Source organism: Cetorhinus maximus, chromosome 9, assembly GCF_964194155.1.
Source record: "Cetorhinus maximus chromosome 9, sCetMax3.hap1.1, whole genome shotgun sequence".
In the NCBI taxonomy this organism is placed as follows: Eukaryota; Metazoa; Chordata; class Chondrichthyes; order Lamniformes; family Cetorhinidae; genus Cetorhinus; species Cetorhinus maximus.
In genome coordinates this window covers 61,009,240-61,033,196 of record NC_135887.1, presented here as the reverse complement: position 1 = coordinate 61,033,196, position 23,957 = coordinate 61,009,240, and the positions used below count along the sequence as shown (strand labels likewise).

Genomic DNA, 23,957 nt, shown 5'->3' with positions numbered 1-23,957 from the left:
TTGATATTTTCTAAGTGTCCTGCTATCACATTCTTTATAATAGACTCTAGCATTTTCCCTACTACTGACATTAGGCTAACTAGTCTGTAATTCCCTGTTTTCTCCCTCCCTCCTTTTTTAAATAGTGGGGTTACATTTGCCACCCTCCAATCTGCCGGGGCAGTTCCAGAATCTAAAGGATTTTGGAAGATGATAACCAACGCATCCACTATTTCCATGGCTACTTCCTTTAGTGCCCTGGGATGTAGATTATCAGGCCCTGGGGATTTATCGGCTTTCAATCCCATTAATTTCTCCAGCACTATTTTTTTAGTAATACTAATTCCCTTCCATTCCTCCTCCTCACTAAATGTTTGATTCCCTGGCATTTCTGGGAAGTTATTTGTGTTTTCCTCTGTGAAGATAAAACTAAAGTAGCTGTTTAATTGCTCTGCCATTTCCTTGTTCTCCATTATAAATTCTCCCGTTTCAGACTGTAAGGGACCTACATTTGTCTTCACTAATCTTTTTCTTTTTACATACTTATAGAAGCTTTTACAGTTCTTTGTTTTCATGTTCCTTGCAAGCTTACTCTCATACTCTATTTTCCCCCCCTTAATCAATCTCTTGGTCCTCCTTTGCTGAATTCTAAACTGCTCCCAATCCTCTGGCTTGCTACTTTCTGTAGCAACTTTATATGACTCCCCTTTGGATCTAATACTATCCTTAATTTCTTTTGTTAGCCACTTTTCCTATTGTGTTTTTGCGCCAGAAAGGAATGTATACCTGTTGCAATGCATACATTCCTTCAATATTAGCCATTGCCAATTCACCGTCATGCATTTTAATGAAGTTCCCCAATCTATCTGCACCTCATACCTTCATAGTTTCCTTTGTTAAGATTTAGGACCCTAGTTTCAGATCGGAGTACTTCACTTTCCATCCAAATGAAGAATTCTATCATATTATGGTCACTGTGTTCCCTAAGGGACCCCACACAACAAGATTATTAATTAAACCCTTCTCATTGCACAAAAGCAAATCTAGGATAGCCTAGTTGGTTCCTCGACATACTGATCTAAAAAACCATCTTGTACACACTCCTGGAATTCATCCACCACAGTATTATTGTTAATTTGGTTTGCCCAGTCTATATGTAGATTAAAGTCACCCATGATTACTGTAGCACCCTTGTTACATGCATCTCTAATTTCCTGTTTAATGCCATCCCCTACCTTACCACTACTGTTTGGAGGCCTATAGACAGCTCCCATTTATGGTGTCCACCCCTCGTTGCTTCTTAGCTCCACCCAGACTGACTCTACATCTAGATCTTCTGAGCCAATATGCTCTCTCACGATTGCACTGATTTCATCCTTAACTAACAGTGCCACGCCACCTCCTTTAACTTTTTGCCTGTTCTTCCTAAACATCGAATACCTTGGATATTCAGTTCCCAGCCTTGGTCATCCTGCAGCCATCTTTCTTTAATCGTAATCATATCATACTCGTTTACATCTATTTGCGCTGTTAACTTGTTCATCTTATTGCAAATGCTCCATGCATTCAGATACAGTGCCTTTATACTTGTCCTTTTAACATTTTTACACATTTTTTTGTGCTATAGCCCTATTTGCTGCTAGCCCCTGCTTCCTCTGCCTTCCACTTTGACTTTTTACTTTTCTGTCTTTCGTCTCTATCTTTGTTTCCCCCTCTTGTGTCTCCCCACTCACAGAATCACAGTGCAGAAGAGGCCCTTCGGCTCATCGAGTCTGCACCAACACGTGAGAAACACCTGACCTACCTACCTAATCCCATTTACCAGCACTTGGCCCATAGCCTTGAATGTTATGACGTGCCAAGTGCTCATCCAGGTACTTTTTAAAGGATGTGAGGCAACCCGCCTCCACCACCCTCCCAGGCAGTGCATTCCAGACCGTCACCACCCTCTGGGTAAAAAAGATTTTCCTCACATCCTCCTAAACCTCCTGCCCCTCACCTTGAACTTATGCCCCCTTGTGACTGACCCTTCAACTAAAGGGAACAGCTGCTCCCTATCCACCCTGTCCATGCCCCTCATAATCTTGTACACCTCGATCAGGTCGCCCCTCAGTCTTCTCTGCTCCAACGAAAACAACCCAAGTCTATCCAACCTCTCATAACTTGAATGTTTCATCACTGGCAACAACCTGGTGAATCTCCTCTGCACCCCTTCCAGTGCAATCACATCCTTCCTATAATGTAGCGACCAGAACTGCACACAGTCCTCCAGCTGTGGCCTCACCAAGATTCTATACAACTCCAACATGAGCTCCCAACTTTTGTAATCTATGCCTCGATTGATAAAGGCAAGTGTCCTGAACTCAGGTTCCTATTTCCCTGCCACTCTAGTTTACACCCTCCCCCACAGTACGGGCGAATACTCCAGCAAGGATATTGGTCCTGCTGGGGTGCAACCCGTCCACCTTGTATATGTCCCATCTTCCCCAGAATTGGTCCCAATGCCTCAGGAATCTAAATCCCTCCCTCCTACACCATCTCTCCAGCCACACATCCATCCGGTCTATTTCCCTATTCCTGATCTCGCTAGCACGTGGCACTGGGAGTAATCCTGAGATTACTACCTTTGAGGTCCTGCCTTTTAATTTATTTCCTAGCTCCCTATATTCTGCTTTCAGGACCTCATCCCCCTCATCCCTCTATTTACGTATGTCGTTAGTACCAATATGGACCATGACCACTGGCTGTTCACCCTCCCCCTCCAGAATGTCCTGCAGCCGCTCAATGATGTCCTTGACCCTGGCACCAGGAAGGCAACATACCATCCTAGTGTCACGTCTGCAGCCGCAGAAACGTCTATCTGTTCCCCTTATGATAGAATCCCCTATCACTATTGCTCTCCAACCCTTCCCCCACCCCCCTGCCCCGTCCTGTGCAGCTGAGCCACTCGTGGTGCCAGGACTTGGCTCTTGCTGTTTTCCCCCCTCCCCCCAGAAACCATCTCCCCAGGCAGTATCAAAAACAGAAAATCTGTTAGAGAGGGAGATGAACCCAGGGGACTCCTGCACTACCTGCCTAGTGCTTTTACTCTGCCTGGCAGTCACACATTCCCTTTCTGCCTGTGCACTCTTTACCTGCGGTGTGACCACCTCACTGTACGTGCTATCCGCAAAGATCTCATCCTTGTGGATGCTCCATGGTGACTCCAGCCAAAGCTCCAGCTCCGAAACACAGATTTTGAGTAGCTGCAGCTGGAGACACTTCCTGCAAACGTGGTTGCCCTGGATACTGGAAGTGTCCCTGACTTCCCACATTGCACAGGCGGAGCATTCCACATGGCCGAGCTGCTCTGCCATGATTTACCCTTAAATTACTTCCTTTACTTTTACTCCGTCTAGTTTAGAGAATATTAAGGACAGAAGAAATACTCACCAGGTCCTACTTACCAAGGCTGCTGCTCTTCTTACTGAGGAAAGGTAGAAAATGAAAGGATCCCTCCTTCCCTCTTCACCAAACTCCCCCTCTCACCAAGCTCCAACTGAAGCACTCTAATGCAGCCCAAAACAGCACTCTAGTTTCATACAGATTCACTGCCAATCTTCTCGACAAGTAGAATGGCATTAGCAATTTTCCAGTTCAAGGGGACAATTCTTCAATTGAGGGTTAGGGTCAGTACTGAGGGAGTGGTGCACTATCAGAGAGTCAGTACTGAGAGAGCGCTGCACTGTCAGATGTGTCAGTACTGAGGGAGCGCTGCACTGTCAGAGGGTCAGTACTGAGGGTCTGCTGCACTGTTGGAGGAGCAGTATTGAGGGAGCCCTGCACTGTTGGAGGGGCAGTACTGGAGAAGGTCGGCACTGGTGCAGGTGAAAAGGGCAGCAATGGCGGGAAATAAAAACTGGTGGCAGAGAGTCCCTTCAACCTATTTCTACCTGTCGGAGCCGAAGTGTGACGTCTAAGGATATCAGGTAGGTGATTGGTGGGTATCCCTTCTGTGTCTCTTTTGATTGGCCAAGTGGTTTAAACCAGGACCCCTTACTACAGCTGAAGAGTACAGTTAAGAAATTCACTTTTAACCTATTTAACATCGAAATTAATTAATTATATACAATAGAACTGACTGGGCAGGTGATGTGTTGCAGCTGTAGTATGTGGGAGCTGGTGAACGTCGGTGTGATCCATGGTGACCACATCTGCAGCAAATGTTAGCTGCTCGAGGAACTTCGGCGCAGAGTTGATGAGCTGGGGTCCGAGCTGTGGACACTGGGACACATGAGGGAGGGGGAGAGTTACCTGGACACTGTGTTTCAGGAGACAGTCACACCCCTTAGATTAATTACTTCAAATTTTGACCGTGGTCAGGGACACAAGGGTGTGACTGCAAGTGAGTCAGGTTTGGAGATCCAGAATTTAGCTTTGGAGGAGCCTCAGCCACTGCCCTTGCCCAGCAGGTACGTGGTTCTTGTTCCTGGTCTTGACGAGGGCACAGACTGCAGGGAGAATGAGCGAACTGACCACAACACTGTGGTACAGAGTACCATTCAAGTGGGGGGCAAAAAGGGAAATGTAGTAGTAATAGGGGATAGCATAGCTAGGAGAATAGATACTGTTCTCTGCAGCAAAGCCAGAGAGTCCCGAAGGCTGTGTTACCTTCCTGGTGCCAAGGTTAAGGACATCTCTTTTGGGCTGGAGAAGGACTTGGGAGTGGGAGTGGAAGGATCCAGCTGTCGTGGTCCACGTAGGTACCAACAACATGGGTAGGACTAGGAAAGACGTTCTGCTGAGGGACTACGAGCAGCTCGGGGCTAAATTAAAAAGCAGAACCACAAAATTAATAATTTCCGGGTTACTACCTGAGCCATGTGCAAATTGGCGTAGGGTAAATAAGATTAGAGAGGTAAATGCGTGGTTCAAAGATTGGTGTGGGAGAAATGGGTTCCGATTCATGGAGCACCGACACCAGTACTGGGGAAGGAGAGATCTGTTCCACTGGGGTGGGCTTTATTTGAACCGTGCTGAGACCAGTGTCCTGGCGAATCGTACAGCTAGGGTTGTAGATAGAACTTCAAACTAATTAGTGGGGAGGGAGGGTTCAATTGAAGGGAGTTTAAAAAATCAAAAAGAAACAAGAGAGCAGAGGTGCAGGGTAGTGAAGAGGCGAATGATAATCAAAGTGTGACAGGAAGGGGCAGAAAATATAAGCAGAAGAGTGCAGCAGAAGTTAGAACCAGAATGAGCAATAATAGTAAAAAGTCGAAGCTTAAGGCTCTTTATCAGAATGCACGCAGCATTTGTAACAAGGTAGATGAGTTGACGGCACAAATAGAAATAAATGAAGTAATTAAGAAGGTAAATGGAATTTTGGCCTGTGTTGCTAGAGGGTTGGAGTTTAAAAATAGGGAAGTCTTGTTACAACTGTACAGGGTGCTGGTGAGGCTGCACCTGGAGTACTGTGTACAGTTTTGGTCCCCGTATTTAAGAGAGAATATACTGGCATTGGAGACAGTTCAAAAGAGATTCACTAGGCTGATTCCTGGGATGAAGAGGTTGACTTCTCAAGAATGACTAAACAGGTTAGGCCTTTATTCATTGGAGTTTAGAAGATTGAGGGGTGATCTTATTGAAACGGACAAGATTATGAGGGGGCTTGACAGGGTAGATGTTGAGAAGATGTTTCCACTAGTGGGAGAATCTCGAACTAGGGGACATAGTTGCAGAATAAGGGGACACTCATTTAAAACTGAGATGCGAAGGAATTTATTTTCTCAGAGGACAGTGAATGTTTGGAATGTTCTACCCCAGAGAGTTGTGGAGGCTAGATCACTGAAAGTATTTAAAGAGGAGGTAGATAGCTTTTTGAAATATCGGGGAGTTGAGGCTATGAGGAGCTGGCATGAAAGAGGAGTTGAGGCCTGAGGCAGATCAGCCATCATCTTATTGAATGGCGGGGCAGGCTTGAGGGGCCAAATGGCGGCCTCCTGCTCCTATTTCTAATGTTCTTATGTCAGAGAGGCAGTCCTATGGGAGCATTGTACTGTCAGAGCGTCAGAATCTATAATAAAAGATGTGATAACTGGGCACTTAGAAAATAATGATAGGACTGGGCACAGTGAACATGGATTTGTGAAAGGGAAATCATATTTGACAAACCTGTTGGAGTTTTTTTAAGGATGTAACTAGCAGAATAGATGAGGGGTAACCAGTGGATGTGGTGTATTCAGATTTCCAGAAAGCTTTTGATAAAGTCCCACACAAGAGTTTTCTAAACAAAATAAGAGTACGTGGTATAGGTTGAGGATTGGTTAACAGACAGAAAACAGAGATTAGGAATAAATGGGTCATTCTCAGGTTGGTGGGCTGTGTCTAGTGGGGTACCACGAGGATCAGCGCTTAGTCCCCAGCTAGTGTCAATCTATATCAATGATTTGGATGTGGGAATTAAATGTAATATTTCCAAGTTTGCTGATGATACAAAACTTGGTGGGAATGTGAGTTGTTCAGACGGTGCAAAGAGGATTTAAAGGGATTCGGAGAGGTTAAGCGAGTGGGCAAAAATTTGGCAGATGGAATACAATGTGGAGAAATATGAGTTTATCTGCTTTGGTAGGAGAAACAGAAATGCAGAGTGTTTCTTAAATGGGGAGAGAATGGAAAGTGTTGATGTCCAAAGGGACCTGGGTGTCCTTGTTCATAAGTCACTGAAAGCTAACATGCAGATGCAACAAGCAATTAGAAAGGCAAATGGTATTTTGGCCTTTAATGTAAAGGGATTTGAGTACAGGAGTAAAGATGTCTTGCTGCAACTGTATAGAGCCTTGGTGAGACCGCACCTGGAGTATTGCGTGCAGTTTTGGTCTCCTTTTCTAAGAAAGGATACACTTGCCATAGAAGGAGTGCAATGAAGGTTAACCAGATTAATCCCTGGAATGGCAGGATTGTCCTATGAGGAGAGATTGAGGAGACTGGGCCTGCATTCTCTAGAGTTTAGAAGAATGAGAGGCGATCTCATTGAAACATACAAAATACTTACAGGGCTCGACAGGGTAGATGCAGAAAGGATGTTTCCCCTGGCTGGGGGGTGTCTAGAATCAGGGGACACAGTCTCAGAATAAGGGGAAGGCCATTTAGGACTGAGAGGAGGAGGGATTTCTCCACTCAGAGGGTGGTGAATCTTTGGAATTCTCTACCCCAGAGGGCTGTGGAAGCTCAGTCATTGAGTACGTTCAGGACTGAGATTGATAAATTTCTACAGATTAAAACCATCAAGGGATACGGGGATAATGCAGGAACATGGTGTTGAAGTAGAAGATCAGCCGTGATCTCATTGAATGGCGGCGTGGTCTCAAAGGGCTGAATGGCCTACTCTTGTTCCTATTTCTTATGTGCCTACACTGCAAATGTCCTTCATTGACTGTAAGGCACTTTGTGTCATCCTCAGGTTGTGATAAGTGGGATCGAAATTTGCTTTGGTTTAGCTTCAAGTACTCTGAGCAGGCTGAAGCTGTCCTCACTGCTATCTTTGTGTTGTTACTATGCAGGTCCTGAGCTTGGAGGCGAGTTCCCAGTTCAGGATATGAAGACAGGAGACGGCGGCCTGCTGCAGGTGACCCTGGAAGGGATCAATCTGAAGTTTGTGCAGAGCCAGGTAGGGGCGTGGACTGCAGAGAGTAGCAGGGGGCAGGGGAGGGTGGCTACTAGCTTGAGGCTTCATCTGGGCAACGGAGCGTTTGTCCCTGTCCGTGATCAGTTTCATTTGCTCGGTGTTGTTTCCTTTTTTATTTCTGTTGCTGTACAAATAAAGGAGAGGTTTTGACATTGCAGTGCTGTGGTTTCAGTGTGCTGTGTGTGTGTCTGCACGTCTGACCTTCAGATTTACCACTGAGCTGACCCTGTGGGCTCGAGCTCTCCTTTGCTTGCTCAATGTTCTTGGTTGATTCGATGATTTCTTTACAGTCTTTAGATTGGTGAAAGGGTAAGTTTCTTCTTAAAATATACAATAATAATAAAGAATCAGTTTGTTCTGCACCCTCAAGCCTTGGTAATTAACTGCAAGCTTTCCATCAAACTTCTGATTGCAGCTCCTTTCAGCTCGCTCACGGCTTTGGCACCTGGCTTCCCTCTTGCTGTGCATTGATCCCATGCAGCTGGGAGAGGGAGCTCACCACTGCTGGGGGTTCAAATCCAAATGCCCCCACCATCCACCCCCGTGCCCCCCACCAACTACCCTGCTCCGTCCTTCACTTCTCCCATACACCTGCACGTATGTGTCATACACCATGCATTTTCCCAGCAGCCGGCTGTGCAGAAGGGTAGCCAATCAGATGGCAGCCTGTGGCGAGCTGGGGGCACTATACCCAGCTCCACACCACAGCTCACTGGAGGAAGGGAGCACCCTGTTGGCCTTCTAGCTGCTGCCAGGCTTCCTGGCCCTGTCCCTAATGAGTGGGATGCTGGAGGTGGCGCGAGGGTGAGGGCTGCCTGCAGGGTGGATTGAGAAAAGTGTGGTTGATCCGACCAGTGAGGGTTGGGTACAGGCAGTGGGTACGGGGACAGTGGGGTCGGTGGGTACGTGTCGTGGGCAATGGGTACAGGGTCAGGGGAGGTGACTACAGGAGTGGAGGTGGTGGGTATGAGCAGCAGGGTCAGGGGCGGTGGGTACTGGTTCGGGGGCGGTGGGTACAGGGGTGGAGGTGGTGGGTACGGGTTCGGGGGCGGAGGGTATGAGCAGCAAGGTAAGGGGCGACAGGTACGGGTTCGGGGGTGGTGGGTATGAGCAGCAGGGTCAGGGGCGGCGGGTACAGGTTCGGGGTGGTGGGTACGGGGGTGGAGGCGGTGGGTATGGGCAGCAGGGTCAGGGGCGGCAGGTACGGGTTCGGGGGTGGTGGGTATGGGCAGCAGGGTCAGGGGCGACAGGTACGGGTTCGGGGGTGGTGGGTACGGGGGTGGAGGCGGTGGGTACGGGTTCGGGGGTGGTGGGTATGGGCAGCAGGGTCAGGGGCGACAGGTACGGGTTCGGGGGTGGTGGGTATGGGCAGCAGGGTCAGGGGCGGCGGGTACGGGTTCGGGGGTGGTGGGTACGGGCAGCAGGGTCAGGGGCGACAGGTACGGGTTCGGGGGTGGTGGGTACGGGGGTGGAGGCGGTGGGTACGGGTTCGGGGGTGGTGGGTATGGACAGCAGGGTCAGGGGTGGTGGGTACGGGTTCGGGGGTGGTGGGTATGGGCAGCAGGGTCAGGGGCGGCGGGTACGGGTTCTGGGTGGTGGGCATGGGCAGCAGAGTCAGGGGCGGCGGGTACGGGTTCGGGGTGGTGGGCATGGGCAGCAGGGTCAGGGGCGGTGGGTACGGGGGCGGAGGCGGTGGGTACAGGGGTGGAGGCGGTGGGTATGGGCAACAGGGTCAGGGGCGGCGGGTACGGTTTCGGGGGCGGTGGGTACGGGGGTGGAGGCGGTGGGTACGGGTTCGGGGGTGGTGGGTATGGGCAGCAGGGTCAGGGGCGGCGGGTACGGGTTCGGGGGTGGTGGGTATGGGCAGCAGGGTCAGGGGCGGAGGGTACGGGTTCGGGGGTGGTGGGTATGGGCAGCAGGGTCAGGGGCGGCGGGTACGGGTTCAGGGGTGGTGGGTATGGGCAGCAGGGTCAGGGGCGGCAGGTATGGGTTCGGGGGCGGTGGGTACGGGAGTGGAGGCGGTGGGTACGGGGTGGAGGTGGTGGGTATGGGCAGCAGGGTCGGGGCGGAGGGTACGGGTTCGGGGGCGGTGGGTACGGGTTCGGGGGCGGTGGGTACGGGGTGGAGGTGGTGAGTATGGGCAGCAGGGTCGGGGCGGAGGGTACGGGTTCGGGGGCGGTGGGTATGGGGTGGAGGTGGTGAGTATGGGCAGCAGGGTCGGGGCGGAGGGTACGGGTTCGGGGGCGGTGGGTACGGGGTGGAGGTGGTGAGTATGGGCAGCAGGGTCGGGGCGGAGGGTACGGGGGCGGTGGGTACGGGTTCGGGGGCGGTGGGTATGGGCAGCAGGCTCGGGCGGTGGATACGGGCAGCAGGGTCAGGGGCGACGGGTTCAGGGGCGGTGGGTATGGGCAGCAGGGTCAGGGGCGACAGGTACAGGGGCGGTGGGTACGGGTTCAGGGGCGGTGGGTATGGGCAGTAGGCTCAGGGGCGGTGGATACGGGTTCGGGGGCGGTGGGTACGGGCTCGGGCGGTGGATACGGGTTCGAGGGCGGTGGGTATGGGGAGCAGGGTCGGGGCGGTGGATACGGGTTCAGGGGCGGTGGGTATGGGCAGCAGGCTCAGGGGCGGTGGATACGGGTTTGGGGGCGGTGGGTATGGGCAGCAGGCTCAGGGGCGGTGGGTACGGGTTCGGGGGTGGTGGGTATGGGCAGCAGGCTCAGGGGCGGTGGATACGGGTTCGGGGGCGGTGGGTATGGGCAGCAGGCTCAGGGGCGGTGGATATGGGTTCGGGGGCCGTGGGTATGGGGAGCAGGGTCGGGGCGGTGGATACGGGTTCGGGGATGGTGGGTATGGGCAGCAGGCTCAGGGGCGGTTGGTTTGGGGGCGGTGGGTACAGGTTAGGGGATGGTGGATATGGGCAGCAGGGTCAGGGGCGGTGGGTACGGGTTTGGGGATGGTGGATATGGGCAGCAGGGTCAGGGACGGTGGGTACGGTTTCGAGGATGGTGGGTATGGGCTGCACGGTCAGGGGCGGTTGATACGGGCAGTGGGACCACTGGGTTGTTTTGGAGGGACTTTCCTGTATATCCGTTCCTTAAGTGTGTATGTAGTTGCTCTTGGTTGTGTATCACTGACTATGTTTATCTGTCGCTGTGCTATAATACTGGGAATTGTTTGAAGCAGGTAGTGCTCACTCTGACCTATGGTTACGCGAGACAACGAGCGTGAGCTTTATTACAGGCTGGTTTGTTAATGTACAATGAATGTGATTTCTCTATCCAAGGTGATAGTCAGACATGCCCACTCCCAATATAAAAGGGCAAGGCTTCACTGGAAGGCCTGGACCTGAAGGATAACCAGGCAAATGATGAGAGCTGACTGTACTCACTGAGACGTCTGCTGAAAGACCCAAAGTTACAAAATGATCTATAAACAAACAAGAAGACACCAATTTAAATTGAACATTAGGATAAAAATGGCATTTTGCAAAGATGGAATTTGAGTTTTGAATCCCCTTTCACAGAAGTGGAATTCTTCATGTCCTACCTCGTGAAGCTGAAAAAGGTCATTATCAGAGAGCATGGAGAGTACACAGGAGAGGGGGATTAGACTGGATGATATGTTCAAGGGTTTGAGGAGCAAGCAAGCAAGTGGGTTAGACTGTTATTTATTAAAGGCAATGGGATGTGAGAATGAGAGTGGCATTAACCTAAGTGGGTTTGGAAAAGCTCAGCGGGAGAGTGGGAATAAAACCTCAGCCAGTGGAGTAAACAGGAGATTGGGTGGGAATTATCAGATGGGAGATTAAAGGAAATGAAGCGTGCAAAGTTGGAATAAACTGAGTGAGATACAAGATGCACTGTAAGAACTCACCAAAACTTCTCAGATAGCTTCCAAATCCACGATCACTACCATCTAGAAGGACAAGGGCAGCAGACGCATGGGCCAAAATCCTGGAACTCCCTTCCTAACAGCGCTGTGGGTGTACCTACACCACATGGACTGCAGCGGTTCAAGAAGGCAGCTCACTACCACCTTCTCAAGGACAATAAATGCTGGCCTACCCAGCGATGCCCACATCTCATGAATGAATATATGAAAAAAAATTAATGAGGGAAAGTGGGAGCCAGTTGGGGAGTCTGGGACAGGGGGACATAGTCTGAAAGTTTGATCCATACCTATAGAGAGTGAAATTAGGAAACACTTTGACAGGCAAAGGGTGGTGGAGCTTTGAAAATCCTTCACAATGGCAACTGATGCTCGATCGATTGTTAATTTTAAAACAAAGACTGATAGATGTTTCAATTGAACTAAAGGTATAAAGGGATATGGGTAAAAGGCAGGGGTATGGAGTTCTGGTGTGAGTGAACCATGATCCAATTGAATGGCCTACTTCTGTTCCTGTGATTAAATTAAGTGGATGATGTGATGAGAGACAGCAGCACAGTTTAATGGGCTGAGTGGCCTATGTGTGCTGGAACACTGCCCATGGCAGTGAAGGAGGGCCCATTGTGAGATGTGGTGTCTTTCAGCTTTCATGTCTGTACTGTCAGATTAGCTGTAGAGTTTAGGAAGGCTTCCTGCAAAGTTGTGAATGTATATTCATACTGTATGTGGCCATGCATTGACCTGTTAGCAGGGGCTATATACAAAAGTGAAAGGAAGCAGTGTGTCTGTGTGGCCAGTCATCCCTCGGTCAGATAGCCCTCGGTCAGATAGCCCTCATGCCTGTCCATGCATGAACAAGGATGGGAAGAGAGCGAGTGGTGTGTGAGGGATGAGTGTCTCCTTGATGTGCCCGATATTAATTCCGACCATTTCTCTTCCATGCTTTCTCCTCCTGCAAGGAGTGGAAGGTACTAGTCTACTGCTGTCTTTGCTTCTTCGCAATAATTTCTCATTCTTTTAGTTTTGCTTTGTGGCAGATTGTGGGATTTATATCTTTATTTGTGACATGCTCTTTGCTAGATCTGCTATGACATTCAACATTTTGTTTTCTAAAAGAAGATATTTTTCCTGGCTTTTAGCTTTCTCTCTTGGCTGATAACCTTTTCTTTTTGTTTGTTTTCAGGTTTTCATTGAACTGAGTCACATTAAAAAGTGCAATACAGTCAAAGGAGTCTTTGTCCTGGAAGAATTTGGTAATTAAATATTTAATATTGGCTCTGTGCTAGGCACGAGCATCACTCAAACCTCACAGCAATGGAGACACTCCCTCACCGGTGTTGTGGGGTGGCGTTACGGGGGGGCGGTGAGCAGGCCAAGAGAGGATGAACAAAGCCCACTGTGGACAATAATTGGGCCTTGAATTGTGTAAGGTAGGGAGCCATGGGCTTAGTCTCTCTGACATTTCCAGAGTTGTCAGTGAAATCTGCATGGGGTAGGTGGGTGCTCCCTTTGGCTGATGGTTGCCATGGGTTGAATCCCCTTTGTTGGTTCGATGTTTCGATGACAGGCTATAGGGCGCATCATGAAACGAGCAGGGACTGAGGCCAGAAACTCTGGGATAGTGGATTTTACCAGATCAGGTCTGCGGTCTGCATTTGCCCTGTGTCTGCGGAGTGACTGAAGTGTTGTAATATTGAGGACAGTGCTATATTACCCAGTGACTGAGGTGTTCTAATATTGAGGACAGTGCTATATTACCCAATGACTGAGGTGTTCTAATATTGAGGACAGTGCGATATTACCTAGTGACTGAGGTGTTGTAATATTGAGGACAGTGCTATATTACCCAGTGACAGGTGTTGTAATATTGAGGACAGTGTTATATTTCCCAATGACTGAGGTGTTCTAATATTGAGGACAGTGCTATATTACCCAGTGACTGAGGTGTTCCAATATTGAGGACAGCGCTATATTACCCAGTGACTGAGGTGTTGTAATATTGAGGACAGTGCTATATTACCCAGTGACTGAGGTGTTCTAATATTGAGGACAGTGCTATATTACCCCAATGACTGAGGTGTTGTAATATTGAGGACAGTGCGATATTACCCAGTGACTGAGGTGTTGTAATATTGAGGACAGTGCTATATTACCCAGTGACAGGTGTTGTAATATTGAGGACAGTGCTATATTTCCCAACGACTGAGGTGTTCTAATATTGAGGACAGTGCTATATTACCCCAGTGACTGAGGTGTTCCAATATTGAGGACAGTGCTATATTACCCAGTGACTGAGGTGTTGGAATATTGAGGACAGTGCTATATTACCCAATGACTGAGGTGTTCTAATATTGAGGACAGTGCTATATTACCCCAATGACTGAGGTGTTGTAATATTGAGGACAGCGCTATATTACCCAGTGACTGAGGTGTTGTAATATTGAGGACAGTGCTATATTACCCAGTGACTGAGGTGTTGTAATATTGAGGACAGTGCTATATTACCCAGTGACTGAGGTGTTGTAATATTGAGGACAGTGCTATATTACCCAGTGACTGAGGTGTTGTAATATTGAGGACAGCGCTATATTACCCAGTGACTGAGGTGTTGTAATATTGAGGACAGTGCTATATTACCCCAATGACTGAGGTGTTGTAATATTGAGGACAGTGCTACATTACCCAATGACTGAGGTGTTCTAATATTGAGGACAGTGCTATATTACCCAATGACTGAGGTGTTCTAATATTGAGGACAGTGCTATATTACCCCAATGACTGAGGTGTTGTAATATTGAGGACAGTGCTATATTACCCAGTGACTGAGGTGTTGTAATATTGAGGACAATGCTATATTACCCCAATGACTGAGGTGTTGTAATATTGAGGACAGTGCTATATTACGCAGTGACTGAGGTGCTGTAATATTGAGGACAGTGCTATATTACCCCAATGACTGAGGTGTTGTAATATTGAGGACAGCGCTATATTACCCAGTGACTGAGGTGTTCTAATATTGAGGACAGCACTATATTACCCAGTGACTGAGGTGTTCTAATATTGAGGACAGCGCTATATTACCCCAATGACTGAGGTGTTGTAATATTGAGGACAGTGCTATATTACCCCACTGACTGAGGTGTTGTAATATTGAGGACAGCGCTATATTACCCAGTGACTGAGGTGTTCTAATATTGAGGACAGCACTATATTACCCAGTGACTGAGGTGTTGTAATATTGAGGACAGTGCTATATTACCCAGTGACTGAGGTGTTGTAATATTGAGGACAATGCTATATTACCCCAATGACTGAGGTGTTGTAATATTGAGGACAGTGCTATATTACCCAGTGACTGAGGTGTTGTAATATTGAGGACAGTGCTATATTACCCAGTGACTGAGGTGTTCTAATATTGAGGACAGTGCTATATTCCGCAGTGACAGGTGTTGTAATATTGAGGACAGTGCTATATTACCCAGTGACTGAGGTGTTGTAATATTGAGGACAGTGCTATATTACCCAGTGACTGAGGTGTTCTAATATTGAGGACAGTGCTATATTACCCCAGTGACTGTGGTGTTCCAATATTGAGGACAGTGCTATATTACCCAGTGACTGAGGTGTTGGAATATTGAGGACAGTGCTATATTACCCAATGACTGATGTGTTCTAATATTGAGGACAGTGCTATATTACCCCAATGACTGAGGTGTTGTAATATTGAGGACAGCGCTATATTACCCAGTGACTGATGTGTTGTAATATTGAGGACAGTGCTATATTACCCAGTGACTGAGGTGTTGTAATATTGAGGACAGTGCTATATTACCCAGTGACTGAGGTGTTGTAATATTGAGGACAGTGCTATATTACCCAGTGACTGAGGTGTTGTAATATTGAGGACAGTGCTATATTACCCAGTGACTGAGGTGTTGTAATATTGAGGACAGCGCTATATTACCCAATGACTGAGGTGTTGTAATATTGAGGACAGCGCTATATTACCCAATGACTGAGGTGTTCTAATATTGAGGACAGTGCTATATAACCCCAATGACTGAGGTGTTGTAATATTGAGGACAGCGCTATATTACCCAGTGACTGAGGTGTTGTAATATTGAGGACAGTGCTATATTACCCAGTGACTGAGGTGTTGTAATATTGAGGACAGTGCTATATTACCCAGTGACTGAGGTGTTGTAATATTGAGGACAGTGCTATATTACCCAGTGACTGAGGTGTTGTAATATTGAGGACAGTGCTATATTACCCAGTGACTGAGGTGTTGTAATATTGAGGACAGTGCTATATTACCCAGTGACTGAGGTGTTGTAATATTGAGGACAGTGCTATATTACCCAGTGACTGAGGTGTTGTAATATTGAGGACAGTGCTATATTACCCAGTGACTGAGGTGTTGTAATATTGAGGACAGCGCTATATTACCCAATGACTGAGGTGTTCTAATATTGAGGACAGTGCTATATTACCCAGTGACTGAGGTGTTGTAATATTGAGGACAGTGCTATATTACCCAGTGACTGAGGTGTTCTAATATTGAGGACAGTGCTATATTACCCCAGTGACTGATGTGTCGTAATATTGAGGGGACGGTGCTATATTACCCCAGTGACTGAGGTGTTGTAACATTGAGGGGACAGTGCTGTATTTCCTCAGTGACTGAGGATGTTGTAATATTGGGAGGATGCTGCTGTATTACCTCAGTGACTCAGGGTGTTGTAATATTAAGAGGACAATGATGTGTTATCCTAGTGACTGAGGGTGTTGTAACATTGAGGGGACAGTGCTGTTTACCCCAGTGGTTGAGATGTTATAATATTGAGGGGACAGTGCTATATTACCCCAGTGACTGAGGTGTTTTAACATTGAGCAGACAGTGCTGTATTATCCCAGTGACTGAGGGTGTTGTAACGTTGAGCAGACAGTGCTGTATTATCCCAGTGACTGAGGGTATTGTAATGTTGGGAGGGCAGTGCTGTATTATCCCAGTGACTGAGGGTATTGTAATATTGGGAGGGCAATGCTATATTATCCCAGTGACTGAGGGTATTGTAATATTGGGAGGGCAGTGCTATATTTCACCAGCCACTGAAGGTGTTGTAATATTGAGCAGATAGTGCTGTATTATCCCAGTGACTGAGGGTGTTGTAATATTGAGCAGACAGTGCTGTATTATCCCAGTGACTGAGGGTATTGTAATGTTGGGAGGGCAGTGCTGTATTATCCCAGTGACTGAGGGTATTGTAATATTGGGAGGGCAATGCTATATTATCCCAGTGACTGAGGGTATTGTAATATTGGGAGGGCAGTGCTATATTTCACCAGCCACTGAGGGTGTTGTAATATTGAGCAGATAGTGCTGTATTATCCCAGTGACTGAGGGTGTTGTAATATTGAGCAGACAGGTGCTGTATTATCCCAGTGACTGAGGGTGTTGTAACATTGAGCAGACAGGTGCTGTATTATCCTAGTGATTGAGGGTGTTGTAACATTGAGCAGACAGTGCTGTATTATCCCAGTGACTGAGGGTATTGTAATATTGAGCATACAGTTCTGTATTTCACCAGTGACTGAGGGTATTGTAATATTGAGTAGACAGTGCTGTATTTCACCAGTGACTGAGGGTATTGTAATATTGGCAGACAGTGCTGTATTTCACCAGCGACTGAGGGTATTGTAATATTGGGAGGGCAGTGCTGTATTATCCCAGTGACTGAGGGTATTGTAATATTGGGAGGGCAATGCTATATTATCCCAGTGACTGTAGGTATTGTAATATTGGGAGGGCAGTGCTATATTTCACCAGCCACTGAGGGTGTTGTAATATTGAGCAGATAGTGCTGTATTATCCTAGTGATTGAGGGTGTTGTAACATTGAGCAGACAGTGCTGTATTTCACTAGTGACTGAGGGTATTGTAATATTGGCAGACAGTGCTGTATTTCACCAGTGACTGAGGGTATTGTAATATTGGCAGACAGTTCTGTATTCCCCACTGATGGGGAGCGAATGTTTGTTCAGTGCAGCTGGAACTTGGAGCTGTAAATGAACTAGGCCCAGTCAGCAGACAGAAGAGGAATAGATTTTCTCTCCCCACTGCCCAGGAGAGAAGTCCAAGTCTGAGTGGCTGAGGCCAAGTCGGAGGATGTGTACGTTTGTGGGTATACTACAGAGTTGTCCTCTATTGAAATATTTGTGGGGCATTTGACTCAAAATGTAGTACTCTAGTACAAAAAATAATCAAAAATACAAATGGAATTTTAACCTTTACAACAGTGGGTTTGAATATCAAGGGCAGTTTTGGTACATCTTTACAAAACCCTTGATGAGACCAAATCCGGAACAGTGCATACAAATCTGGAACAGTGCACCTTCGAAAAAGAGATATTGACATTGGAGAGAAGGGCAGCACCAATTCACCCAGAATGTTACCAGCGTGTGAAGAGACAAAATATGAGAGATTACATAAAGTAGGTTTATATTCCCCGGAATTTCGAAGATTCTGGGGTGATTTGATTGAGATTTTTAAGGTTTGAAAGGAGTTGATAGGGAAGATGGTGAGAGGATTTTTTTACCGTTGTTGAGGGAATCTCAGACAGGGGGACAGCCCGGTCATTCAAAAGAGAAATTTGGGAACATTTCTTTATGCAACTTGTGGTAAAAGCATGGAATTCTCTCCCACAACAAGCAGTAAATGTTGGCTCCATTAATCACTTTAAAACAATGATGGGCTTTTCCAAGGCTACAATATGAAGGTGCAAGAAACGACAGCAAGTGAATGGAGTTAAGGTAAAGATCAGCCAGGCTCTTAGTGAATCGTGGAACAGAGTCAAGGAACTGAATAGGATCCTGCTGTTCCTGTGGGTGTAAGGTGATAGTGGAACCAATAATGGCACTGAATCCCAGTGTAACCCCTGTACACTCAGCACTGAATCCCAATGTAACCCCTGTACACTCAGCACTGAATCCCAGTGTAACCCCTGTACACTCAGCACTGAATCCCAATGTAACCCCTGTACACTCAGCACTGAATCCCAGTGTAACCCCTGTACACTCAGCACTGAATCCCAGTGTAACCCCTGTACACTCAGCACTGAATCCCAATGTAACCCCTGTACACTCAGCACTGAATCCCAGTGTAACCCCTGTACACTCAGCACTGAATCCCAGTGTAACCCCTGTACACTCAGCACTGAATCCCAATGTAACCCCTGTACACTCAGCACTGAATCCCAGTGTAACCCCTGTACACTCAGCACTGAATCCCAGTGTAACCCCTGTATACTCAGCACTGAATCCCAATGTAACCCCTGTACACTCAGCACTGAATCCCTGTGTAACCCCTGTACACTCAGCACTGAATCCCAGTGTAACCCCTGTACACTCAGCACTGAATCCCAGTGTAACCCCTGTACACTCAGCACTGAATCCCAGTGTAACCCCTGTACACTCAGCACTGAATCCCAGTGTAACCCCTGTACACTCAGCACTGAATCCCAGTGTAACCCCTGTACACTCAGCACTGAATCCCAGTGTAACCCCTGTACACTCAGCACTGAATCCCAGTGTAACCCCTGTACACTCAGCACTGAATCCCAGTGTAACCCCTGTACACTCAGCACTGAATCCCAGTGTAACCCCTGTACACTCAGCACTGAATCCCAGTGTAACCCCTGTACACTCAGCACTGAATCCCAGCGTAACCCCTGTACACTCAGCACTGAATCCCAGCGTAACCCCTGTACACTCAGCACTGAATCTCAGTATAACCCCTGTACACTCAGCACTGAATCTCAGCATAACCCCTGTACACTCAGCACTGAATCTCAGCATAACCCCTGTACACTCAGCACTGAATCTCAGCATAACCCCTGTACACACAGCACCAAACCCATTGCACACACTCTCTGTACATAACAGTGAATCCCAGTGTACACGCCCTCTGTACACAGAACTGAATCCCAGTGTACACGCCCTCTGTACACAGAACTGAATCCCAGTGTACACACCCTCTGTACACAGCACTGAATCCCAGTGTACAACACCCTCTGTACACAGCACTGAATCTGTGTACTCGCCCTCTGTTCACAACACTGAATCTCAATGTACATGCCCTTTGTACACAGCACTGAATCCCATTGTACATACCATCGGTACACAACACTGAATCTGTGTATTCGCCCTCTGTACACAGCATTGAATCCCAGTGTACATGCCCTTTGTACACAGCACTGAATCTGTGTACTCGCCCTCTGTTCACAACACTGAATCCCAGTGTACACGCCCTCTGTTCACAACACTGAATCCCAGTGCACACACCCTCTATTCACAACACTGAATCCCAGTGTACACGCCCTCTGTTCACAACACTGAATCCCAGTGTACACGCCCTCTGTTCACAACACTGAATCCCAGTGTACACGCCCTCTGTACACAACACTGAATCCCATTGTACACGCCCTCTGTACACAACACTGAATCCCATTGTACACAATCTCTGTACACAACACTGAATCCCATTGTACACTCTCTGTACACAACACTGAATCCCAGTGTACACGCCCTCTGTACACAGCACTGAATCCCAGTGTACACGCCCTCTGTACACAGCACTGAATCCCAGTGTACACGCCCTCTGTACACAGCACTGAATCCCAGTGTACACGCCCTCTGTACACAGCACTGAATCCCAGTGTACACGCCCTCTGTACACAGCACTGAATCCCAGTGTACACGCCCTCTGTACACAGCACTGAATCCCAGTGTACACGCCCTCTGTACACAGCACTGAATCCCAGTGTACACGCCCTCTGTATACAGCACTGAATCTGTGTACTCGCCCTCTGTACACAGCACTGAATCCCAGTGTAGACGCCCTCTGTACACAGCACTGAATCCCAGTGTAGACACCCTCTGTACACAGCACTGAATCCCAGTGTAGACGCCCTCTGTACACAGCACTGAATCCCAGTGTACACGCCCTCTGTACACAGCACTGAATCCCAGTGTAGACGCCCTCTGTACACAGCACTGAATCCCAGTGTACACGCCCTCTGTACACAGCACTGAATCCCAGTGTACACGCCCTCTGTACACAGCACTGAATCCCAGTGTAGACGCCCTCTGTACACAGCACTGAATCCCAGTGTACACGCCCTCTGTACACAGCACTGAATCCCAGTGTAGACGCCCTCTGTACACAGCACTGAATCCCAGTGTACACGCCCTCTGTACACAGCACTGAATCCCAGTGTACACGCCCTCTGTACACAGCACTGAATCTGTGTACTCGCCCTCTGTTCACAACACTGAATCTCAATGTACACGCCCTCTGTACACAGCACTGAATCCCATTGTACATACGTCGGTACACAACACTGAATCTGTGCATTCGCCCTCTGTACACAGCATTGAATCCCAGTGTACATGCCCTCTGTACACATCACTGAATCTGTGTGCTCGCCCTCTGTACACAGCTCTGAATCCCAGTGTACATGCCCTTTGTACACAGCACTGAATCTGTGTACTCGCCCTCTGTTCACAACACTGAATCCCAGTATACACATGAATCCCAGTGTACACGCCCTCTGTTCACAACACTGAATCCCAGTGTACACGCCCTCTGTTCACAACACTGAATCCCAGTGTACACGCCCTCTGTTCACAACACTGAATCCCAGTGTACACGCCCTCTGTACACAACACTGAATCCCATTGTACACGCCCTCTGTACACAACACTGAATCCCATTGTACACAATCTCTGTACACAACACTGAATCCCATTGTACACAATCTCTGTACACAAACACTGAATCCCAGTGTACACGCCCTCTGTACACAGCACTGAATCCCAGTGTACACGCCCTCTGTACACAGCACTGAATCCCAGTGTACACGCCCTCTGTACACAGCACTGAATCCCAGTGTACACGCCCTCTGTACACAGCACTGAATCCCAGTGTAGACGCCCTCTGTACACAGCACTGAATCCCAGTGTACAAGCCCTCTATACACAGCACTGAATCCCAGTGTGTACACACTCTGTACACAACACTGAATCCCAATGTACATGCCCTCTGTACACAACACTGAATCCCAGTGTACCCACCCTCTGTACAAAACACTGATTTGCCAGTGGTAAAATGAAAGAATTCACATTTTTATAGCCTCTTTCACAACCTTAGGAAATCCCAGAGCACTGTTCTGTTGATGAACTAGATTTGAGGTGGTATCACTGTTGTAATTTAGGGAAATTCTGTCAGGACCTCGTTTGCACACAGTCTGGACTGGGGAGTATAGAGCATCTTTGGTCAGTAGCATGTTACATTGGGACAGTGTTGAATGGTCATTTGACCCCTCGCCCTCTTTCCATGTATCGGTACCCCTGTATTAGACTGGCTGCCTGTGAGTGAGTTGGTTAGACCCCCACTCATGGATGGTACAAGTGTCCGGTTCAGGAATGGGATCCTTGTCTTGGGGAAGGCTGATGCTCACTGTTAATAGTTAGTGCGTGTCAGTATTTACAGTGTGGTGTATTTGGACTCGTGGACAGTACTGCCCAGCAGTGAGGGCTTTGGAAGCCTCAGTGTGAGGGGTGTCTCTGTTTCTCTTCGGACTCGGGTTTGAGTCTCTGCTGTGTTTCTGCTGATTCGACATTGACTCGCTGCTCTCCACTTCACTGAAAACCTTGGTACTCCTTCAGGTAATGAGAATCTGTTAGAATCTGCAAAAGTTTTACTGTCACCACTGTGTGTGTTTGTCACCGCGCTAAGTGTAGACCACATTATCTGGGACAACACTGTCCTGAACAATCTTTCCATATCCTGCTTTCTCCCTGCCCCCATGTCTGTCTTCATTCCCTAACATTCTGCCCCTACCCTGATGCACTCCCCTTCATCGCTACAGACTGTACTTCTCTCATATTGCACCCCAACCCCCACCCCCAAGGCTATTTACATCTAAAATTGCATTTGCCCCCTTTCCTGTATATGTCCAGATCACTATTTTTGACTCTCTGTCTCTCCAGCCATGCTGTCAATCTCCCTTCTATCCATGTTTCCTCTCCCACCTTTCCCAGCACTCAATTCCCAGATTCCCTGTCACTCTCGCCCTCTAACTTTCCCTCCCATTTCTCTTCCTCACCCCCGTCTCTTTCTCCTTCTGTCCATCATCCCCTTCTGTCTGTTTCTCTATTTTAATTCTCTCTTTCTTTCACCCCACACTCTGCCTCCCTCTCTCTGTCCCATGCTTCTCTCCGCAACTACCTCATACTCACATGCTCTGTCCTTCTCACCCACTGCTCTCTCTCTACCTTTCATCACTCTCCCTCCCTCTCTGTTTCTCTCCCACTCCCTGTCTCTCCCCCTCTTTCGCCCTGTCTCTACCCCGTCTCACTCGCTCGCTCTCTTCCCCCGTCTCTCTCGCTCGCTCTCTTCCCCCGTCTCTCTCGCTCTGTCTCTCCCCCGTCTCTCTCGCTCTGTCTCTCCCCCGTCTCTCTCGCTCTGTCTCTCCCCCGTCTCTCTCGCTCTGTCTCTCCCCGTCTCGCTCGCTCTGTCTCTCCCCCGTCTCGCTCGCTCTGTCTCTCCCCCGTCTCGCTCGCTCGCTCCTTTCCCCCCGTCTCGCTCGCTCGCGCTCTCCCCCGTCTCGCTCGCTCGCTCGCGCTCTCCCCCGTCTCGCTCGCTCTCTCCCCCGTCTCGCTCGCTCGCTCGCTCTCTCCCCGTCTCGCTCGCTCGCTCTCTTCCCCGTCTCGCTCGCTCGCTCGCTCTCTCCCCCGTCTCGCTCGCTCCGCTCGCTCTCTCCCCCGTCTCGCTCGCTCGCTGCTCTCTCCCCCCGTCTCGCTCGCTCGCTCGCTCTCTCCCCCGTCTCGCTCGCTCGCTCGCTCTCTCCCCCGTCTCGCTCGCTCGCTCGCTCTCTCCCCCGTCTCGCTCGCTCTCTCCCCCGTCTCGCTCGCTCGCTCTCTCCCCCGTCTCGCTCTCGCTCTCTCCCCCGTCTCGCTCGCTCTCTCCCCCGTCTCGCTCGCTCGCTCTCTCCCCCGTCTCGCTCGCTCGCGCTCTCCCCCGTCTCTCTCGCTCGCTCTCTCCCCGTCTCTCTCGCTCGCTCTCTCCCCGTCTCTCTCGGTCGCTCTCTCCCCGTCTCTCTCGCTCGCTCTCTCCCCGTCTCTCTCGCTCGCTCTCTCCCCCGTCTCTCTCTCTCCCCCGTCTCTCTCTCTCCCCCCGTCTCTCTCTCTCCCCCGTCTCTCTCTCTCCCCCCTCTCTCTCTCTCCCTCGTCTCTCTCTCTCCCCGTCTCTCTCTCTCGCTCTCTCTCTCCCCCGTCTCTCTCGCTCGCTCTCTCCCCCGTCTCTCTCGCTAGCTCTCAGTCTCACCTGCCCCCTCTCTCACTCTCCTCCCTCTCTCTTTCTCCCG

The 23,957-nt window shown here is 48.9% G+C and overlaps 1 protein-coding gene across 6 annotated transcripts in view; it reads left to right on the top strand.

Moving 5' to 3' along the window:
* Positions 1 to 23,957, top strand: part of madd (MAP-kinase activating death domain) — a 262,082-nt gene that overhangs the window by 221,834 nt on the left and 16,291 nt on the right. For all 6 annotated transcript variants that reach the window (XM_078548799.1, XM_078548797.1, XM_078548801.1 and 3 more), the window contains 2 exons: positions 7,518 to 7,624; positions 12,714 to 12,783. In XM_078548799.1, coding sequence (XP_078404925.1) covers positions 7,518 to 7,624; positions 12,714 to 12,783 — 177 coding nt within the window. The remainder of the gene's footprint in view (positions 1 to 7,517; positions 7,625 to 12,713; positions 12,784 to 23,957) is intronic.